The following is a 22080-nucleotide window of genomic DNA, read 5'->3' on the forward strand; positions in this document are numbered from 1 at the left end:
GGGGGGGGGGGGCGCTGAGGGCTGCGCCGGCGGGGGTGGAAACGTGTCCTCCGAGGCTGGGGGAGGGGGCCAAGCAGCGGCCCCTCAGCTTCGCCTCTCCCGCTCTCCTCTCCCGGCTCGGGTTCACAGGCGCTGGGGGCGCCTGCAAGGCTTCCCTACGGCGCCGCTTCTTTCTTCCGCAGCAAAGGACTTTCAGATGTTGGAGTGGCGGCGGCGACTCAGGACAGCGACCCCTCCCCCTAACGGCCGCCTCCCCCTCTCCCCCTCTCCCGCCCGGGCTCCCCCACCTCTGGGAAGGCGCTGGGGGTGTGGCCAGGGGCCGGTATAAAGTCCGTGGGGGGAGCCGGTCCCGGGCAGCCGCTCAGCCCCCAACCCCCGCCAAACGCCGCCTGCCTAGTCCGAGCTGAGGATGCGGCGCAGCGCCCGTGCGGCCACGCTCGCTCCATTCCGGTGCGCTTGCTAACTTCCTCGGCTCCGTCCCGGTCGTCCAGCCCGGCCGCCCCTTCTCCCCGCGCCCTCTGGGTCGGGTCCTCCAGGTGCGCCAAGCGCTGCCGCTGTTGTGCCCCTAGCCACTAGCACGCGCGTCCGCGCTCCCTGCTCGCGTCCCGCGTCTGGTCCTCGCCCGATCATGCTGTCCCTCAGCCTCGTGGTCGCTCTGCTGCTGGCCGCCGGGCCCCGGCCGAGCCTGGGCGACGAAGCCATCCACTGCCCGCCCTGCACTGAGGAGAAGCTGGCGCGCTGCCGCCCCCCCGTGGGCTGCGAGGAGCTAGTGCGGGAGCCCGGCTGCGGCTGTTGTGCCACTTGCGCCCTGGGCTTGGGAATGCCCTGCGGGGTGTATACCCCGCGCTGCGGCTCCGGCCTGCGCTGCTACCCGCCCCGGGGAACGGAGAAACCCCTGCACACGCTGATGCACGGGCAAGGCGTGTGCATGGAGCTGGCGGAGATCGAAGCCATCCAGGCAAGCCTGCAGCCCACCGGTAAGGGTCCTGGCCTGCACCCACCCTCCCTCGTACACTCTCCTCATCCCCTTCCCGCTCCCAGAAGCTTCTTCCCTCCTTCCGGTTGACCTGGAAGGCTCTGGAAAAATCTCCGTGAGTCGAGGAGAAGGCAGGGACGTGGCAGAGCCCAACTGGCATGCACAGGACAGACTTAGCTGAGAAAACTGCAACCCAGCTCTCAGCAGCCTGTTGCCTCTGGCAAGGGGATGGCGTCTCAGCTCTCCCACGGGTGCTGTCTGGGGAGAAGCCTGGCTGCCTGTGCAACAGGGGCAAACAAAGTAACCCGTCTAGGCCAGTCAGCTGTCTAAAACTAAAAACTGGAGCATGGTGATGGAGTGGGGGTAAGGGTGGAGGTGGGGTAACAAAACCATGGCCTGCCCCTCCTTCTGGATATAGAATGGGTTGAGGACCTGGGGCCTGGACATCATCACGTGATGGAGTGGAAAGTAGAAAGGAGGGGGGCGTTGGTGGTGGCGGTGGTTGGGGGCAGCCTGCTGTTCCCTAAAGTCCTGAGCCAGCTCACCTTGCTGTTGGAGGGCTATGCACACGTGAGGGTCTCTACCTAGCCTGGGCCCCTCTGCCTGCCCTGGTCTACAAGCTCCCTTTTCCTGGCAGGTGCCATGTGAGAAGTCTTGGCTGCCAGCCCAGAGCTGTGGAAACCTCGCGGGTGTGGGGTAGGGGCTAGAGATGGGGAGGGAGGGAGGGAGGGAGGCAGGGGGGCGGGAGGGCCGGTGGGACTTAGCAGAACCTCTTGGCCCCAATCTCATCCTTCCACTCTTTCTCCATTTCTCAGTTTCTCCCTAGAATCTTTCTCCATCTCTTTCCCTCTTTCTCGTGTTCTTTTGTTCTTGCCTGCTTCGTCTCTGAACTGCTAGTTTCACCAGTTTTCTTTTCCTCGATGTCTGCCCACGCTCGGTTTCTCTCGTTCTCGCTCCAGCTTATTCCAGGTTTCCGTTTCTGTTGCCCTGCGTCTCTCACTTTCACCTGGCTTTGCATTTCTCTGCAGCCCTTTCTCTCTGTGGCTGTTCTCCTTGAGTGATTTCTGTGACTCCCGGGATCTCTCTGTCTCTGTGTCTCGTTCCCTCTCCAACTCCTGTTTTGTTCTCCCTGTACCTCTGGATCTGGGTCTTCTTTTTCCTGCTGCTTCAAGCTTCCATTGTTGCAATCCGCATGCCTGACTCTGGCCCCCTTGAGCTTCCTGCCCTAGGTCCCAGACCGCCCCACTTCCTCAATCCTCTGCAGTCTGTAAGCTGGCCAGAGAGCAGGATGCAGGGAAAACAGGAAGGAGGTGGGCCCAGGGGGTCTGGTCCTCAGGCCTCTCTGCTCTTCCTGCCCCAGGGCAGGGAGAGATGGGTCAGCAGAAAGCACTCCACGAGGAACGAACGCCAGACTGGCACCCTTGGGAGGAGGGGTCCTGGGGAGGAAGTTGCAGATCCTAGGGCGGATAAGCCAGTGCCAGCCAGTGAGGCTGGGAGTGAAGGCCGAGCCCTTGGACTCCCCCTGTGTACAACAGGGCCACTTGCCTTCTGAATCTCTAACCTTCTCCTACCAGTGGAGCTGGGTGAGGGGGAGGAGGGCACTAGATTAGGGTAGCTGGCTACCTTTTCCCGTTAACCTGAACTGAAGAGCCCTCAGAGGGCTTTCCCCTTCACTTGGGTAGGAAGACCCTATCCTTGGGTAGAGAGGCTGATCTGAGATTGTAACCATTCAGGAAGGCATGGCACAGATAGTTGGTGGCTGCCATGTGCATCCAAGGCCTCCAGAGGAGTCTAGAAGTGGGATGGCTGAGTTTCAGAGCCCAGATCCATGAATCCCCTTCTCTCTCTCCTCCTGGCTATCTCCCCCACCTGGGCTGAAGCTACAGGTGTCTGGAGAGGGCGAAGGGGGAGCCAGGGGGATCTGGGAACCTAGAAACCTGCTTGGCAGGCAAGTCCCAGGCCCTGTCACCTCCTGGTCATCAGAGAAGCCCGTCTCCTACCACGGCCTGGGCCAGGGTGTACTGAGGGAAGGACACCCCCTAGAGTTGTGCAGTGGTTCTGCAGGGCTTTAAGTGAGAGGTGATCAGGGCTCAGTCCTGATTTTGCTACACTTTTTTGCCTTATTTTGTCAATAGGTCCTTGTCTCTCCTTGGATCCCCTCCAGCCCGGGAATGTTTGGTGGAGGGTATTGGGCTGGTTTTTAGAGGCCTGAGCTGCAGCAAGCAGGTGTCTGGGGGAGGGCAACCCCTTGGCCTGGCTGCTTTCCAGCCAGTCATGGTCCCGCTGCCTCTGCCTTGCACCAGGGGCAGCCTCCTCCCCACTTCCATCTCAGGCCAGCCCCACCTCCCATTTCAGCTTTTGCAGCCAGCCAGCCAGCCAGTGTGTGGATTAACACTCCTGAGACCCCCAGAGGTGGGTGGGCCGTGTGTATCACAAGCCCACAGTTCTGCTTCACCCCGCTGACCCTCCTCTCGGAATCTGGGGGAGTGTTCAGTGTGCAGATTAGTCTTGGCTGGGTAGTTCCTCAACTGGGCCCTGTGTCCCTCCGGGCCAGGGTTAGGGAACAAGCAAGCTGGGTTAATTTTTAGTCAATGCAGCAAATATTGTCTTCACTACTTCAGTACTGGGAATCTAGTCATGTCATGGGAATTAGCCTTCCCAGAAATTCTGTGCCTTGAGGGAAGGGAGAAAGAGGAGCCAGGCTGCTTCACATTTTTGTTTCCTTCTTTAGTGTTGGCAAGGCTAAAATTATTGGCTCCTTGGCTATCAGAAGTCTTTCCATTTAAAGACATAGGCACTGCAGAGTTAAGTCTGCCCTTCCTGTCCCTTGGTTTGTAACGGGATAAGGAGCAAAGCTCAGTGACCTGGTGTTGATGAGGATGGTGATGAAGAAAGAGTTGATGCTGAAACTTGGGAGCCAGCAGGCCAAGGGAGCCACGTGGGGAGGACATTGAGGGGCGCTAACAGGGGCAGGGTGGGCTTGGTGCCTTTGTGGCTGAACACATGGGCTGGCCCTTCAGCCTCAGGCCAGCACAAAGGTGAGGGGCCGCTGCCTGAGCCACACCTTGGCTGCTCTTGGATCGGCCTCCTAGAGGGCCTGAGTTAGAGGGAGGGCAAGGAAAAGGTCTTTCTGGCTGGCCGGACAGGTGGGTCAACTCCCAGATGGCAACTGGAGCTTGGTGTCTGGGCTGCCTGCCTCCCAGCCTCGCTGCTGGACTGGAGCTGAGGGGTGCCATGGGGGTGACGTTACACAGCAGGGAAGAGGAACTCCTCCAGCTCTCGCCAACTGTGCAGCCTCTCCTTGCTCTGAGCTCCTTCCTTTCCAGAGACCACGGCTGTCACATGTGGGTGTCAGCACCCAGGGGAAGCTGGAGGAGGATTTGTCTGCTTTGGGAACCCCATTTACCCACAGGCTTTTCAGAGCTGAAACCTTACAGGGGGTCAGGTCTGACTGCAGCCTCTCAGAGGGAATCCCCGGGCACGGGTTCCAGAGGACACCATGGGAGTGGGGTATGATAGGCTGTGTGAGCTGAAGCAGGCAGCTAGAACTCTGACATGAGCCAGAAGCAGCAAGTATCCAGTCGGTGTGGGAGATGGGAAGGTGAATGTTTTCAAGAGACGCAGAGCCACAAGCTGGGCTCCCCAAGCCCCAGTGCCTAGGGGGCAGATCCTGCGCTGGGTCGTCAGTGTGCCAGTTCAGCAAGCTTGGGCAGGGAAAAGTTACAGATTAAATAGAAAGTCAACAGAGGCAGGTGATGTCAGGGTGTCCTGTCTGGGGTCTGTGTCCAAGCAGGGACAGGGTGCCCGAGTGCCCTGTGCATGTGTCCTGAGGAACACACTGCAAGCATAGTCACCTGACTGTGTGTTTGTGATTCTTAAGGGTCCGCCTCTCTGTGTGTGAGCAGGGCTGGGAATTTACTCTGTGGCCCTGTGGCCCCAGGAGATTAGGTCTAAGGCTCCATTGTCTCTCTCTGGAGGAATCTATTGTGAATTTAGCCGGAAGCCAGGTTTCGGTGGGCTTTGCTGCAAGGGGGTCTCCCAAGAAGGAGGCAAGGCTGGCTGCTCTTGCAGGCTCACCCCATGCTGTGCTATCCGCAGCTCTGGGTTTCAGTGTGTGTATGGTTGTCCTCTTAATGGTAAGCACCCACGTATCTGTTAATAATCCCCCGAGGGTGAATCACTTGCCATCTTCTGCTCTGAGACACTCCCCTCGGGAAAGCACGGCAGTTACGAGATGCGTTCTCTGTGTGTCCAGGGAGATCCCGGAGGCCTCCTACCCCTGGGGTGGACAGCTGGCCACCTCCCGAGCAGCCCTTTGCCTTAGAAAACTCTTCCTTATCCTTTGAACTCTTCAAACCTCTGAAATTTCTTAACCAGAGGAGGTTGTTTTCCCACCAAGAGGAACAGGAGTTGCTGTACAAAGCTGTGCTTTTCCTTTATGGCTGTGAAAAGAAAGCAAACTCAGTAACAATAAAGACTGGCCCGCCTGGGAGGGGACAACCTGGAAGTGGTGGCCAGGGCGGTGACAGATCAGTCCTGAGGATCTCCTCTGCCTCCAGCTGTTCCCAGGGCCTTTGGTCATGGCTTCCTGCTGCTTCTGTTCTGCCAAGATTTGGCTCTCATTCTGTTGTGTTTTGTGTTTCCTCTTTCCGTCTACTGCTCAGCTCCAGCCGACTCCCCTGACACCCTGTGACCTCCATCTGCAAGCCTCATGACTTTGCGCAAGGTGGGGACCCAGGGGAGGGAGTCCTGGGCCCGTCTGGATCTTCTGGGGACAGGAAGGTTCCCTGAAGAAGGCCTGGCTCCCAGACCTTCTCTTTCTGATTCCTACAGGAGGTGTGCAGGGTCCGTTTTCTTACTGTCTTCCTTCTGCTGCAGTTCACCACCCCTTATTTTTTGGCCCCCTGCCCTTCTGGGAGCACTTGCTTTGGTGGACCCTCAGGAAATTGATGTGAGGCTGGAGTTCTTTCTGCACTGTCCTTCTGGGGATGTCATGTGCAGATAAGGATGGATTCTAGCTCTCTGCTCCCTTTGTCGCCTCTCTCAGGCAGCCCTCCACCTGTGCCCAAATCTTTTTCCTCCTCTTGATGACTCAAGGTTACCAGTAATCCTGGCTGCGGGACCCTGACAAAGACTTTTTGAGGGCCTAGATTCCTCCTTGTCTGGATTTCCTTTATCCACATGCTTCCCCCTTGCCTACCCATACTCCTCTATGTAGGAGTAGAGAGAGAAGCAGTCCCCAAGCCTTGGCTAGAAGAAAATTACCGTTTGACCCAGAGGCAGTTCTGGGACTGCTGCCACGCACGGAGAAACCTACTAACTCCTCAGGAAAAAAAAAAATCTTGACGCAAACCAGATGTAACCTCTTGTCTGGCTGCCAACATCTGGAATGCTGGCAGGAGCTGTGCGCTGAGGCCCACAGTGAGCTGCCAAGCCCCAGCCTTGCAGAGGGGGCTCTAATCCGCAAAGAGGTCTTCCGCCATCCTTCCAGCTCAGCCCTGGATTCTGGTTGAGGCTGCCTGGGCCTCTGATTCTGGGACTTTGGGATGAGGTTCTCAGAAAGAGCCTCCAGGGAGGTCTCATGGAGGGGGCAAGAGGCCCTGCTCCATCCTGCTATCTCCAGGTGTCCACAGGCATGAGACTTTGAGGTGGGGGCTGGAAGCGCCACAGAGGTGCTCTAAGTCTTTAAGTCTGTTCTTTAAGTCCTGGGGCCTCATAGGGAGACACACACACACACACACACACACACATATACACACACTCACTCCTGCTCCTGCTCTCCCACCCAGCCAGTGGGGAGAGCCTGTGGGCCACATTTCTCATCTCTCATGGAAACTCTGATTCTGGCAATTGGAAAGAGTGTCTGCAGAACAGCCGCCTGGGGGTCTCCTGGCTAACTCAGTCCACACTGCAAAGAGCAGGAAGGGAGAGCAGACAGAGAGGGGGCCGGTGGGGAAACAGACTGGAGGGGGACACGACTGGGGAAGGAGCCTGCCCGCCTGCCTGCCTGCCTGCCTGCCTGCCTGCCACAGAGCTCCCTGTGGGGCCAGAGGGAATCTGCTGCCATCCGGCCAGCTGCAACCAGTGACTCATTGTAGGACTAGGCTGGGTAGGGTGAGGGACAAGTCAAGGACTTTAAGAGAAATATCTTTCTGAGGGGACCCAGGGCAGTAGGAAGGAACTGGGATGCTGCTTTGGTTTCTTGCTCTCCTCCAGCCCCCAGTGCCAGGCTGCAGAGTCCCCGAGAAGGAGAAGGCAGGCAGAGGGGGACTGGCAGGATGCCTTGTCCTCTGGTGCTGACTCTCCCCATCTTTGGCCTCCTGCTGCAGAGAAGGACGAGGGTGATCACCCCAACAACAGCTTCAGTCCCTGCAGCGCCCATGACCGCAGATGCCTGCAGAAGCACTTCGCCAAAATCCGAGACCGGAGCAGCAGTGGGGGCAAGATGAAGGCCATGGGGCCACCCCGAGAAGAAGCCCGGCCTGTGGTGAGGACCTCTGATCTACACACGTGCATATGCTTTCATACGTGCACACGTGTACCGGGGCATGCATCTCCACCACACTGGATCAGGGCGAGTTCACGTAGCCGACACGGACTAAATTCTGAGGACACCGACAATAGTGTGTGTCTTGAGGATCCAGGCAGTCTTTCCTTGGAATGATTTGCCTACTTGGTGTGGTAGCTACCCTAAGTCCCCTGTGGATTGCCCAACCCACACCGTTGCAGTAACTAAGGGGTTAGTGCCGATTACTGCATTCGCCCTGTGCACCCTGTTGCAGGGCTGGCTCCTGTCCCTTTCGGGATGGGCTTCTCTGAGGGATCCCTGCTTGGGTTGTGAATTACATTGCAGGCTCCCTGGTCTCCTCTGTGGATCCCTCACGTCACACCCCACCTTTGTAGAAGCTGGTTGTCTCGAGACCCTATCCTCAATGCCCTGCTCTCTCTATCTGAGCCCTCGGAGCTCACACCCTTGCTGCACCTCTGTGGGCCCTGCCTAGCCTCCAGGACTTTTTTTTGATTCTTCCTTTTGACCTCAGCTCCCAGTGAGCCAAGTCCTGCTTGCCCCTGCTGCCTTTCACCACTGAGCGGTTTTGTTTTTTCTTTTCCCTAGCCACAGGGTTCCTGTCAGAGTGAGCTGCACCGGGCCCTTGAGCGACTGGCCGCCTCGCAGAGCCGCACCCACGAGGACCTCTTCATCATCCCCATCCCCAACTGCGACCGCAATGGCAACTTCCACCCCAAGCAGGTGCAGATGGAAGAAGTTTCTGCAACTCAGGCCTAGCCCCTTTGGCTTTTCCCTAAATGCTACCCTGCCCCATGTCAGAACCTCACTCCTGTGGAGATAAGATGTGTAAGGTCCAGAGAAAAGTAAACGGGCTCAGGCTGGCCCAGAGTCAGAGAGAGAGAGGGAGAAAGAGAGGCACCTTGCCTCCCCACACAGGGATGCCTCTGTTGGAAGGAAGGAGCAGGAGAAAAGGCACTGAGGTGTTCCGCTCTGTATTGCTTTCTGCCCTTGGAATCTGGGGTTCCTTCTAATCTCCTGGGTGGAATTGGCCCGCCGGAAGGGAGGTATATCTGGTTGGGTGCCAGGACCCTTGGCCTGGGTCTGCTGCTCCAGCTCTGTGTGGCACAGACACAACCCTTCCCCCACTCCACAGGCTGTGGACACATCCATCTGGGCAGCAGAGGTCTGGCTGCGAGGACACAGGCTGCTTTGGCTCTGTACTCTCCAGCAGGGCCTCAGGAGGGTGTGAGGCCTTGTATAATGAAAGGAGGCCCGGCCCAGCATAATAGCTTAGTGGCTAAAGTCTTTACCTTGCATGCACCAGGATCCCATATGGGTGCCAATGTGTGTCCCAACGACCCTGCTTCCCATCCAGCTCCCTGCTTGTGACCTGGGAAAGCAGTCGAGGATGGCCCAAAACCTTGGGACCCTACACCCCTATGGGAGACCTGGAAGAAGTTCCTGGCTCCTGGCTTCGGATTGGCTTAGCTCTGGCTGTTGTGGTCACTTGGGGAGTGAATCAGTGGATAAAAGATCTTTCTCTCTGTCTCTCCTCTCTGTATATCTGCCTTTCCAATAAAAATAGATAAATCTTAAAAAAAAAATGAAAGAATGAAAGAAAAGAAAGGAGGCTCAGGGAGGGCTCCTGCTAATCAGTGCTTGACTTTTATCCCAGCACAGATTTCATCCTTTTTCCAAATCTCTAAGCCTTCCCCTTCTGATTTTTTTTTAAAAAATGAATAAGCATTTTCTTAGAGCAGTTCTAGGTTTGTATAAAAACTGCAGGAGGCCCATGGTTCCCAAGTACTGCCTTCTTCCTCCTGGCCAGTTTCCCTTGCACTTAATAATCTTACATTGTGGGACTTACTGGTTGTAATTGAGGGGATCAGCATTGATAATATTATTATTATATTTTTAAAAATTTTATTTGAAAGGCAGAGTTACAGGGAGAGAGAGAGAGAAAAAAAGCAAGAAAGATAGCTTGTCCATCTACTGGGTCATTCCCCAAATGGTTATAGTGGCCAAGGCTGGGCCAGGCCCAAACCAGGAGCCAGAAGCTTCTTCTGGATCTCCCACGTGGGTACAGGGGCCCAAGCACTTGGGCTATCCTCTCCTGCTTTTCCAGGAAGCTGGATGGGAAGTGGAGCAGCTGCGAATCAAACTGGTGCCCATATGGAATGCTGGTGCTGCGGATGGTGGCATTATCTGCCACAACCCAGCACCTGCCCCTGCTACAGTAACTAGAAGTCCATAACTTGCATTAGGATTCACTTCTTGTGTTGCATGATTGTATGCTTCCTTCTATTTCTACCTCCCCTACCCTGCCCCAATGAAAGTTGTGATACCTCATTCCAGCTCTAATTCTGACCCTGAAGTCCACTTTTGCCCTCATCCCCTCTTACCGTCTAAGCCAAGCTTAAGCTTGACTCCAGTTGTTCTGACCTTGACTTTTGGCCATATCCCAGTTCTGCTGACCCGGGCTCAACCCTTACCTAATTCAAGTTTGATTTGCAATTTCTAACCCAATTGCAGCTCTAACCCTGGTCTTATCCCTAATCCCAGTTTGGTTCCTGCTCTTAAATCCAAGTCCATTTTTAATCCAACTGGAGTATGTCCTGAAACATCTCTGACCTGAAACAGTCTTTCAAAGCCAGGCCTTTGCAGGGCCCTGCCTCCCCAAACTCTATCTAGTTGGCTTCCTCAGACGAATACCTTGGATGCCGGTGAGCTCAGGGGACCCATGCTCCAAAAAGAGCCTCTTCCCTCAGACATGCTTGTGGAACAGTTGCTCTCTGGCTTAGGGGCTGAGCTGGGATGGAGACAGGCTATCTGGGACCTTTCTTTTCCCTACTAAGGGCTGACTCTTCATGCTCTTGTCTTGGCAGTGTCACCCGGCCCTGGATGGGCAGCGCGGCAAGTGCTGGTGTGTGGACCGCAAGACAGGGGTGAAGCTTCCAGGAGGACTGGAGCCCAAGGGAGAGCTGGACTGCCACCAACTGGCTGACAGCTTCCATGAATGAGCCCTGCCAGCCAGCAGGTCGGGGGGACTTGTCACCCCCTGCACCCCCCCTGCTCTGGAGGCTACACAGCTGACCCAGAGTGGAGTCTAGATCTGAGTCCTGCTCTCTCTGCCTGTGGTCCAGAAGTTTTCTTGGGGGTGTGTGTATGTATATGTGTGTGCGCACGTATGCGCGTGTGTGTCTTTATAAGGGCATAGAGGTGCCTAGGGGGTGAGCCGGAGCCTGCATTATCCTCTTGGAGGTCAGAGAATGGCAATGGGGAGCCCTGGTGTGTTTCCAAATTGATTTTAGACCTGTTCTTCTGTCCACCCCTCTACCCACCCACCCATCCACCCAACCATCCAAAAACATTTATTTACCACATACTATGTGTCAGCTCTTATTCTGACTTCTTCTGACTTGGGCACATGGGTCACTCCTTAAGGTGGGCACAAACCTGTGAGAGAAGTCTCAATCCCAGAGTTGGAGGAGAAGAGACCGTTGTCCTTGACTGATGTTCCTCCTGCAGTCCAGGCAGGGTGCTGGACAAAGGGAAGGCATGGGGTAAAGATGACCTGAAGATTGTGTGACTTGAACCCACTCCCCAGGCTAAGGCTTGCCAGACTTCCCTTCCTTTCTTCTCCCAGGTCATTCGGGAGAAGGACCTGCAAGGACAAGCCACTTTGGGGCCCAGGCATCCTTTGGCTTGGTTGCCTAGCAGCTGAGACCCTGCTGGACAGGAGGGGAGGGGTCAGAAGAAGGTCTACAGAACAGAGGGCTGGGCGGTGGGGACAACTCTTGGGGCAGAGTGGGAAGAGAATGTAAGCTGGGACCGAATGTGCCTCATGGAGAAGAGGATCCACCTGCTGGGCCAGGGGCTTGCCTGGGGTCCTGCTCCCTGCCCCACTGGGGGGTGCAGTCACAACATGACCCCATCCTTCTGGTTCCTCGCTGCCATTGGCTCCCCCATCCTCTCCTTCCTCAGCAACTCTGACCCCATTTCCCAACCCCATCTCCCTGGGCTCTTTCTGGCATGACTGGATAGAAGGAAATTTAAGAACCTACCAGTTGGCCATCATGTCTTTTTCTTCTTTACTTTTTTTTTTTTTAACAAAACAAAACCAAAAAAATGTCCAGAATGTTGTGTTTGGTTGCTTGATTTACTGTTGGGGAGTTGGGGAGGTGCCAGGTTGGAGAGGGGGCACATTTTGGGAGGTGGTGGTGCTGGGTGGTGCCCAGAGCTGCCTGCTTGGTGAAGGGCTGCGGGAGGGTGCCAGCACACCCTCTGTTTCCCTGAAGCCTGTTCCTATGGGGGTATCCCTGTCTCTGGAGTGGCGACTGTCTTCTGGCTCAGACTCTTGGGGTGCAACAGTGGCTCCTGGAGGAAGGGTGTGACTGAAGACAGCCCCATCTGGGGCCAGCACACTTCCTAGAGTCAGCCTGTAAGTGGGGTGGGCCACTGGAAGTACCTGTGCAGTGAGGCTGCTGCCTTCTGGGGGCATCCCCTCTCCAGTTCTAGAAGTGCCCCCAGAGAACTGACTTCCCTGGCCCCCAATTTCGATGGTACCCGTACTGTCCATGTCTTGAGGCTGGGGCCCAGGACCCATCGCTCTACGTCAGTGTTCCAGCATCTTACAGCCATCTTGTCTTCTGGAAGCACCACACCGCTGCCAGCAGCAGGAGACAGAAAACAAAGCTGCCCTAAGGATGTCCTTTCAGTCTCCTGACCACCCAGCCTAGCAGAGAGCCCACTCTTTCTGGGGCCTGGGCCAAGGCATGTCAGGGTGGGAGGTAGTGCCGGCTGAAGATTAAGTTTCAAGTCCCAAAGCCAAGTTCAGCTCTTTCTTTCCCTAATGCATCACTTTCCATCCCCATTCCCTGGCTTTGTGCCCTCGGCAGTGGGGTAGTAGATTTAACAAAGGAAGGGCAGTCTGGAGGTAGCTTGTGTGTGCCTCCATGATGTCCAGTGCCCGTGTGTGACAATAACATGGGAGTGAGGGTCTGGGCTCTGCAGGTTGCGTATGTCCTCACTAGATGGTTATCAATGGGATGTATACCTGCATGGGGGTCAATGTGAGCTGTGGCAGTCTGAGTGAACAGAGAAATGAGAGTTGTCTGCTGGGTCTTACTCGTTACGCATCCTCACTGTGAGGCCTATGGGAAACTCTGAAGTCCCAGAGAACAGGGGAACACTCTTTAGGGAGGAGGGAGAATTCCATAGGCACACTGCGTCTGCCCTTACCTGGAGCTGGATCCTCAGTTTCAAAAAGAGAATTGAAGCTGCCCCATGTTTGGCTCTGGGCTGAGCTGGGATGGTCAGGCTGCTGGGGTGGGAGGTTGGGTGGGGGAGTGGAGGGTGGGGAGGGAATTTCTTTTTTTCCTGCCCACACGATGGTGTATGGCTGCGTGCGTAGCAGCACTTCCAGCAGGGCCCACACTCCTGTCCCAGTGGGAGCCACCATACCTGGATGACCTTGGAATTGAAGTCAGTGTGCTCTGCTGGGCCTCCTTGGTTTGCTGCCTGCACGCCCTCGCCCAGTGGAGCCGAGCTATATACAACCAAGCATGTGGTTTCCATTTCCCAGCTTTTTAATGTAAATCAAACCCTGATGTGGCTGAGGGCTGGGGGCTGGGTTTTTCGTTGGCAAGAGGGTCCGCTGGGGGAAGGGAAAACGAAGTAGAGACTTGTACTGACTCTTGCACTGGATTTTGGCAAGAGTGAGGGATCTCTTGAGAGATGGTGAGGCTCCGGGTCTCCTTCGCCCCAACCCCACCCCCAAAAACTGTACTAGGCTCTGGTCACCAACTCCTGCACAGACAGGGAAAGGCCTGTTGTTCCCTGCTCTGTCCCTCAGCTCTCACAGAAAGGAGGCATGTTGCACAATGTGGGGATCCTGTTCAACGTCCCGGCCTGTGAGGTGTGGCTGTATGGCAAAAGACCCCCAAACATTCTCAGCCAGAAGGAAATCCCCCTACATTCCAGGCCCCAGGCAAGGTAACCTCTGACCTGGAGAGAGTGGAGCTGCTGGGAGTGGAGGGAGCTGCTAGCTGCTGGCACCTTGGGTGGTCACAGGGGAGGGGAGGGAGCATATTTGGTGGTGATGTGGGAGTGGATATTAAGTAAATGGGAGACGATGGAGCCAGCCTTTGAGGTCACCGCTGGATGGGGCAGAATCAGCTCCTGCCACTCAGGGGCTAATGGGAGCTTCACCGTCAGAGTGACCTGTTGTCTCTGTGCCTGAGGCCCCCAGGGTTGGGGGAAGTTGGGGTCAGGGAGTAGATGAGGAGGGGGAGCTGTGCTTTAGATAATTAGAAACATGCTCTCCTGAGCAAGCAGGCTCCAACAGGACCTCCCCTTCCTTCCCCTCCCGCAGCCCCCTTCCCCTCCACCTGGCATCCTGTCTAGTCCTCCCCACAGCCTCCTCCTGCCCCCACTCCTGGGCCCAACTGAGGGAGGGGCTGGGATAGGCTGCCTGCAGAAGCTCTGTGAGATCGGCTTCCCAGGCTCTTAACTCCGAGTCTAAAGTGCAAACAGCATATTTTCGCCATGCAGTGGTATTTAATTACACGTAAAAACAGAGCCATGAAACTGAAATTAAACCCTTGTTGGAATCACTTAATTCAGAGCATGACAAATTGCTTTCAGTGGAGGCGATGTGCAGTCCCCAGAGCAAAGATGCAGATTGGTGGCCTCCATGCCTGGCTGGGTCCCTTCCTTCTTGGCCCTCTTGCTCTTCTAAATTCTGAAACCCAGGGCAGAGCCCTCTCCCTGGAGACCACCCAAGCTAATGGGAAGTGTCTGGGTTTTCTCAGTTTGGTAGGATCCAGGGACTGGGGAAGCACCCAATCACCGGTCCAATCCTGTTGTAGACAACTCCGCCTGTTTTATGGAGGGAAACATCAAGGCCCAAACGCCGAGGTAATCCAGAGATGGGATTAGAACCTTATGACCAGAGAGGCTGTTTTATTCAGGTTTGTGTGCTTGACTCTGGGCCTGGAGATGGGCAGCAGAAGGTTGGGGAGCCACAGACTAGGAGATTCTGAGAGGGGAGGGCAGAACTGGGTCCCCCCTGCTGGTTCCCAGCAGGGAAGCCAAGGATGCTGGGCCTGGGCCATTCCCTCCCTGGAGGACAGCCTGCTGTCCAGAATCTGGAGTTAGATAACCTGGTTCTTTAGAAGCCTTGCTCTTCCCATCTGTCAAACAGTGGTGTCATTCCTCCCCAGAGTTGATGTCAAGACCAGTGGCTTAGTGCACCAACAGGGCTCAGGAAAACTTCAACAAGCTCTGTTAAGAGTTTCCTTCTCCAAGTTCCTGCTTCACTGCTTGGGAATAAGCTAGAACTCAGGGTAAGACTCAACTGAGATCTGATGGTTTCTAGAGCCTTCGGGGTCTCTCTTTGCAGTCCTTCCTCCTTCTAGCTCTCTTTCCTCTGTGATTTGAAGGTCTGATACAGGCAGAGGTCTGGGGTCTGAGATCAGACCCCCGGGTGGAGAGGGAGGCCCTTGTCTCTAAGGCCTGACCCCTGCCTCGCTTCCCTGTGGTCCAGTGTGTGTGTGTGAGGCCCATCTGGGAGGTAAAAGGAAACAAATGGGAGGGGGGAGAATTGCTCTGGGCAGGGGCTACCCTGGGGACAGCACGGGGAGGTCAAAGGGCTTACTGTGCCCGCCTCTTCCCCCCCCACCCCCGCATTCTCTGGGATCTGATTAGAACCAGATGGGGACTACGGAGGCCAGAGGCCTGTCTGAGCATTTTACTGGCTTAGTGAACTCTCCCAGGAGGGGTGAGAGGAAGGACTGGTGGGGGGAGTGGGGAGTGTCTTTCCTTGCAGGGGCCTGGAAGGGAAAGCCCTCCTTCCCTTCTTCCCTACTCTCCAGGTTTGAGGGTGGAAACTTGTGCAGTCCTCCAGCGCATGGAGGGTAGGGACAGGAGGCAGCCAGCTGAGGACAAGTTCCCACTGAGCTTGGGTGGGCACTCCCCTTGGGACAGCAGGGAGCGGCTCTCTGTCCTGCTCCCCATCTCAGCACCAGGTTGCATTGCTCTCCTAGAGGGGGGCCACAAGGTGCATTCCCCACATCCTTGGCTCCTTGACCTTGTGGGACGGACCCTGGGTGGCTGGGGCTGGGGCGGGGACCGGGCCCTGGGTTCCTGTCATGTCAGGCCTGGCAGCCAGCCAGCTGCAGATGGCTCCCCTGCCAGCCTGGAGGCCCACACAAATGCTTTGCAGCTGCCATCTCCACCAGCTCGCCCAGAAGCCTTGGGACAGAGGCAGCAGTCACACAGGGGCACGTGTGGTGGGCCAGGCCCAGACAGCTGCGAGAGAATGAGAATAACAATTGAGCTTGGGGTCCAGCAAAAGCTGCCCCAGCTTGCTGGGGCTGGAGTGGGGCTGGGTGCTGCCAGGCGGGAGCCGAGCCTTGGGGCTCTCTCCCTCCCTTCCAGCTCCTGCTCTCTGAGCTGAGCCAGAAGCAGCAGGATGGGAGGAATCAAGTCTTGTGCTCATGCAGGGGAAAATCAGACCAGACAGCTCAGGAGATAAATGACCTTCCCAGCTTCCGGGAAGGCGAGCGAGGCAGTAAAGGTTCCACTGCTGCCCGCCCACACGACCCAAGAAAGAAAAAGAAAAAAAAGCAAAAACGGGTCCAGCTGTGTTTGGCTGAGCTGTTTGCCCATTTCACTTCTCAGCTATAGTTCAGGGCTTCTTATTCAAAGTGACATGTGACTACTTGGTGACCCTGGCCTGCTCGGCTGGTGTACAAGAGTCAGCTCAGGCCACAAGAGGCAGACTGGGCTTCTGGGATCTGTGACTGTCCCCTTGGTGACAGTCAAGGCCTGCAGGGCCCTCTCCAGGCAACCCCCATCCTTTATTCAGGACAAAGGCAGAGCCTGTGACTGAAAACAAAAATAGGAACTGGCTGTGTGGCATAGCTGGTAGAGCAGCCGGGACACTGATGTTCTTTATGGGCACAGTTCCGGTCCCTGGCTGCTCTGCTTCCTGTCCAGATCCCTGCTGATGCACTTGGGAAAGTAGAGGAGGGTGACTCAAGTGCTTGGGCCCCAGAAGAAACTCCTGGTTCCTGGCTTCACACTGGCCTAGCTCTGGTCCTTGCAAAGCCAGGAGCCAGGGTGAGAGTTCCGAAAGGGGAAGGCCAGAGTGGGATGGGGGGTGGGGGGGAGAGCTGGAGAGGAGGCTGTGTCTCTACCAGCTCGCCAGGAAGCTGGTGTATGTGTGTTTGGGGGGTGATGTAGGGTGGGGGTGGACAAGGAATGAGGTCATGGCTCTAGACTGGGAGTAAGCATTTGCTCCCCAACATCTTGCAGTGCAGGGAGCTCTGGGTACCCCAATAGGAAAGTGAGGCTAAGTCAGTGCTGTTTTTTTGGGAGGAAGCAGGGCAATGGTGGTGGGGGGAGGGCATGCATTTTCCTGTATGGAAGAGTTGTGATCCTGTGTAAGGATAACCAGTGTGTGAGCGCCATGCTGGGGGCCACAGCCCTGGTCCTAGGCAGCCGGGTGGCTGTCAACTCCAGAGTTCAGGAGCAGAGGAAAGGACTTTTTCCATACCCGTGCTTAACTTGTGCCAGGGACCTCCTGACCTGCGTCCAACTTTGCCCTTAAGGTATTCACGCAACTGTTCTTCAGCAGACAGCCACAGGACTCTTGAACTGGCTGCTCTCTTTGGATGCCCTCACCTGCCCTACTCTGAAGTTCATCTTCCAACTTGGTCTTTCTGTATCTCCTCCACTCCCCGCCGTGACTACCCAATTGGCTTAGAGGCCTTGACCCTCTATGGAATACAAGTGGGTCCTGTCCTATAGCCAAGGCTTTCCAGTTATTGAAAGTGGAGTGATGGCAGTGCCAGGGATCTCACCCTGTCTGCCACCTGCACCTAAGCAGCTCATCTGGGGGGGTTCAGGCTCATCGGGGGGTCCAGGCTCTGGCTTCCCCTTCAAGGATGGCAAGTGTGTGGGGTTTCCCAGGCAGTGTTCTATTCTCCCCGACCACGTTGGATTCCAGCTTGGCAATGTGGGAGAGCACTTGGTTGCCCCAGCCCTTATAAGGATGTCTTGGGGAGCCCTGCCTGGCTGGTGCTGGGAGGGTCAGGAGTCAGGAGTACAGGTGCTTTTCTTCACTTCCAGCTGAGTCTTTCTGGCTATTCTCTAACTTTTTTTTCCCTAAGATTTATTTATTTATTATTATTTTATGTATATATGTGCTTAATTTAAAAGTCAGAATTAAAGGTTTACTTATTTATTCTGAAAGGGCATGCATTATTACATAGAGAGAGAAGAGAGTTTTGTACTTCACTAGAGCTAGTGGATCAAAAACCAACCCTTCACACAATAAGTGAATGAAAAGTTGCACATGAATTTGGGCTACCCAGCACAGCACTTGTTCAGCTTAAGTAACAGCCTGACTTCCAAGGCCTCCCACAGTGCCAGGCTCACACAGTCTCCCCCAGGCGCGCAGCAGCTAACTGCACTTCTGCCTTCTCTACTGTATCTATGGCCCCTGGAACACTCTGCCAGGTTCTGCCTCTGGGTACCTAATGCCCCATTTTTGCCCCTTGGAAGAAGGAGTTTCCATCGATTTGCCTCCACTCTGTCTCCTCTCCAAGCCCTGTACCATCTTTGGGATCCCCTATGCTTGGATCCTCGCCTCCTAGTCTGCTTCTCCTCCCTTTTTCCTTGCTTTTATTTCCCCTTTCTTCCTCTGTTTTTCTGCTTTTCCTTCTCTCCATCCCATCTATCCACAAGTTCCTGGAGGATTCCCTTGGGTCTTTTCCAAGAAGGTTTCTTGTTCCGGTAGGGGACATGGAGGAGGGAGACTTAGCCTGGCATTGGGGAGTCATGGGCACTGCAGGGGAAGGGACATTAGCTCGGAGTGTTTGTTTTGGGTTCTTAGTCTTGCTGGGAGATTCTGAGTGGGGGTGGACCCAGGGGATGTGCCAGGATCCTTTACAGAAAAACAGAGGAGTGGGACAGACATTGTGGCATAAAATCTAAGCTGCCACTTGGGGTGCACTCCTCCCACGCCGGAGTGTCTAGCTCCTTGCGAGTCTGCTTCTGACTCCAGCTTCTTGCTAATATGCACCCCAGGAGGCAACAGCTCCATCCAAGTCTTCCACGTGGATGGAGGCGGGGCTAGTGCGTTGGGCCATCTTCTGCTGCTTTCCCAGGTGCATTGGTGAGGAGCTGGATGGGAAGTGGAACAGCCAGGCCTTGAATTGACACTCTGATGGAGGATGTTGGTGTCCTAGGTGGCAGCTCAACTGGCTGCACCAAACCGCTGGGACCAAATGCACTGATGTTCTAATCGTGGTTCTCTTGCCATCAAATGAAGACTTAGGCAGCACTGCTGTCAAGCTGGATGAGAACACATGCCAAAGCTTCCAAGATGTGACAGCACCTCAGTGTGCAGGTCGCTGCTCTGTGTGTGTGTGTGTGTAGGTGGCAGTGGGGTGAACTCAGGATATGTGTCACATTCGTGCTCACAGGGTGTCAAATCTGAATGCTGTGGCAGACAGAACATCACTTACTGGGACATGTGTGGGCCCAGCCCCCGCCTCCTCTCTCCACCACTGACTGCCTAAGTTCTGCCCAAGGAAGCGAGTGCATGAGGCAGCTTAACGCACATTTGCTGAGCTGAACACATGAATGAGCAGGTGCCTGTTGTTCTTCCTCCTCCTCCTCTCATTCTTGGGTTCCCTCCCTTCTTTTGTGTCCCTTCTCCCCAAGCTGCTAGGGGCCAAGCTCCACTCAGAGCCCCCTCCTCACTCCTTGGCTGGACTCAGCTAGGGGACGCAGAGTGGCTGAGGTACCTTCCAGGAAATGCCTCTGGGAATGCAGAGTCCGAGGGCAGGGTGGGGTGGTGGTGGGGGGGGGTCCAAATTCCTGTGTTGATGACTTCCCACCCACTCCCTCCCCTCTTCCCTTCTCCCCCTCCTCCCCCCAGTTGGAAAACAGAGCCTTATGGGGTGAATTAAGACTAAGTGAGATCATAGGGGTGGGGTCCTAACCTGGCTGGAAGGTTCTCTCTCTCTCTCTTTGGCCAGGTCAGCAGGCAGTGAGGACAGAGATGTCCGCAAGTCAGGAGAAGAGAACTCACCAGAATCCAACCTGACGTCAGATTGCCAGTGGTGAGAGATCTGTGCTAACATTGCTTAATCCACCCGCTTTAGGGTGCTGAGAAGACTGGAAAAACAGGGCCCTAGGCCCCTGCCCAGCCCTCTTCCCAGGCCCTCACCCCTTCCCTGGCCTGAACTCCAAGTCCTCACCTTCCCTCCCTCCCTCCTCTCCCCACTGTCGCCAACCCTGGGTTCCTGGTCCAGGTTCTGCCCCCGCATCCATATTTCCACAGCACAGATCTGGTCATTTGCTCTGATGTCACCTGCAGGGTGAAGCCCAAGCAGAGTGCCATGCGTGCTTGTGCAATGTGCAGCTTGCACAGCTGTGCGTGGTGGTCCTGCATTGCATCATTGATTCACTCAGCAACGATTTACTCCCCAGCAAATCGCAACTTAGCACCTCATGCTCTTTTAGTAACCTTCATTTATTTAGTGATGTATGGGTTGAGGGAAAGAGTATGTGCTTTCCTTTGCTGGTTTACTCCCCAAATTTCCTCAGTGACCAGGGAAGTTGACACTGGGGAACATCGATCTGGATGGTTGAAACCCAGTTACCTGAACCGTCAGCACTACCTCCCAGGATCCATGTTAGCGGGAAGCTCAAGTCACAGGCCAGAGCCTGGTCTGAACCCAGGTACCCTGGTGTGGGATGTGTCTTAATCATGAGGCTGTGTGCCCCACTCCTCCCTCCCCACCAGCCTCATAATCAGCCTGTTTCTCTCCTTGGCTTCCTGTGTCACCTGCTGGCCTGGATACCACGTACTTTTAGCCCTGCTGAATGTGGCATAGTCCTTCCTGTCTGTGTGTTTCTCACATAAATTCACCCATCTGCTAGTCTGCAGATCCTAGGACGGTCTAATGGATGTGGATTTGAACTGTAGTGAGTGAGGGCAGGTTAATCCTTCAAGCCTCAGTTTTCCAAACTGTAAAGTGGAATCAGACATGCACAGTGTGTCTCTGTCCTTAACCTCCCCTTGGTAGAAACCAGATTCACCTGCCTTTGCCTGCCCAGCATCTCTTGATGCTGGACGAGCCAACACCAAGGTCACTTCCTTCGTTACATCACTCTCCATGTGGGCAAAGTTTGTCTTTCCCAATTTCTTTTCTTCCTCTTGGCCTGGCATGGCATAGCAAACCCCTTGTCACAACATTTCAGATCGATCTGTTTTCTTGCTCCCATGAGCAAAGCATCAGGCTGGAAAACATCAGTTGCATGAATCCAGCACCTGTCTTGGGGCAGGAGAACCGCCGCCCCCCCGGCCCTGGCTCTGGGCCCCCAGACTATTGCATATGCAAGAGGCCAAAGGTGAAGGTGGTGGAGGTGTGCAGCCTTGGCCCCCCCATGGGACATGAGTGAGGGAGTGTGTGTGTGTTGCCTGTGTGAGTAGGGGGTGGTGAGTCAGTTGGAGGGGTCTGCAGGGGTGTCTGCTTCTAGGGAGGTTGCTTTGTAACAGAGTTGGGGTTTAGAGGCTGGGGTGGGAATCCCAGGTTTTCCAAATGGTGGCAAAGCAGAGTGTTGCTGCCTTCCTTCCTACCCTGGGTTTGGCTGCGAGTCCAGCCCCCTGGGAACAAAAGGCTAAAGGAATTAAGTGGAAAAAAGGGATGAGTTATGTGGGCATTGTGTGCAGGGGTAAAGTACCCAGTGGAGTGCTTGCTCCCAGCTCTTGACCCCTGGTGATGGGCATCCAAGGAGGTCATGGGGTGGCCCAAGGAGCTAGGCTCCTGCCAGCCCAGTGGGAGACCTGGATTAGATTTCTGACCCTCAGCATCTGGCTCAGGCCAGTCCCAGCCACTTTGTGCATTTGGGAAATGAACTAACAAACCATCTATCAAATCAATAATAGTAACAATAATAATAACAATAATAATAAAGCACGAGGGAGGGAATATTTTCCTGTGAGAGGAGAGGTTGGGCTTGAGTGGATAGAAAAGGCTCAATTGGCTTAATCTTTACCTTGCAAGCATTAGGATCCCATATGGGTGCTGGTTTCATGTCCCAGTTGTTCCACTTCCCATCCAGCTCCATGTTTGTAGCCTGGGACAGCAGTGGAGGATGGCTCAAAGCCTTGGTAACCTGCACCCATGTGGGAGACCTGGAAGAAACTCCTGGTTCCTGGCTTCTGGTTGGTTCAGCTCTGGCTGTTGGTGGCCATTTGGGCAGTGAACAAGTGAATGGAAGATCTTTATCTCTGTCTCTTCTTCTTTGTAAATCTGATCTACCTTTCTAAGAAAAAAATAGTATATATATATATATAGAGAGAGAGAGAGAGAGAAAGAGAGAATGAGGAAGGAGAGCAAAAATGGGGGCTGTGGCAGGCAAATGTGAGTGTCTGTGTGTATAGAAAGGGTTGGGGAGGGTAGGAGGCATGGGAGACACTGGGGAAGAGCTGGGAGGGACCTAGCATCAAGGCTTAGAACTTTCTGGAGGGAAAATTCCTGAGGTAACCGTGTGTGGGTGCGAAGACCCCTCCTCT

General features: G+C 55.2%; 1 protein-coding gene across 1 annotated transcript; it reads left to right on the forward strand.

The window, feature by feature from the left end:
• The first annotated feature begins 355 nt into the window (after positions 1 to 355).
• On the forward strand, positions 356 to 11549 carry IGFBP4 (insulin like growth factor binding protein 4). Its single transcript, XM_041001365.1, has 4 exons — positions 356 to 977; positions 7306 to 7463; positions 8091 to 8225; positions 10370 to 11549. The coding sequence occupies exons 1-4, from the start codon at positions 629 to 631 to the stop codon at positions 10502 to 10504; spliced, it is 777 nt and encodes a 258-aa protein (XP_040857299.1). The 5' UTR covers positions 356 to 628; the 3' UTR covers positions 10505 to 11549.
• Positions 11550 to 22080: the final 10531 nt, after the last annotated feature.

The sequence above is a fragment of the Ochotona curzoniae genome, unplaced genomic scaffold (assembly GCF_017591425.1).
Source record: "Ochotona curzoniae isolate NIBS_2020 unplaced genomic scaffold, NIBS_Ocur_1.0 scaffold_2453, whole genome shotgun sequence".
Classification (NCBI taxonomy): domain Eukaryota; kingdom Metazoa; phylum Chordata; class Mammalia; order Lagomorpha; family Ochotonidae; genus Ochotona; species Ochotona curzoniae.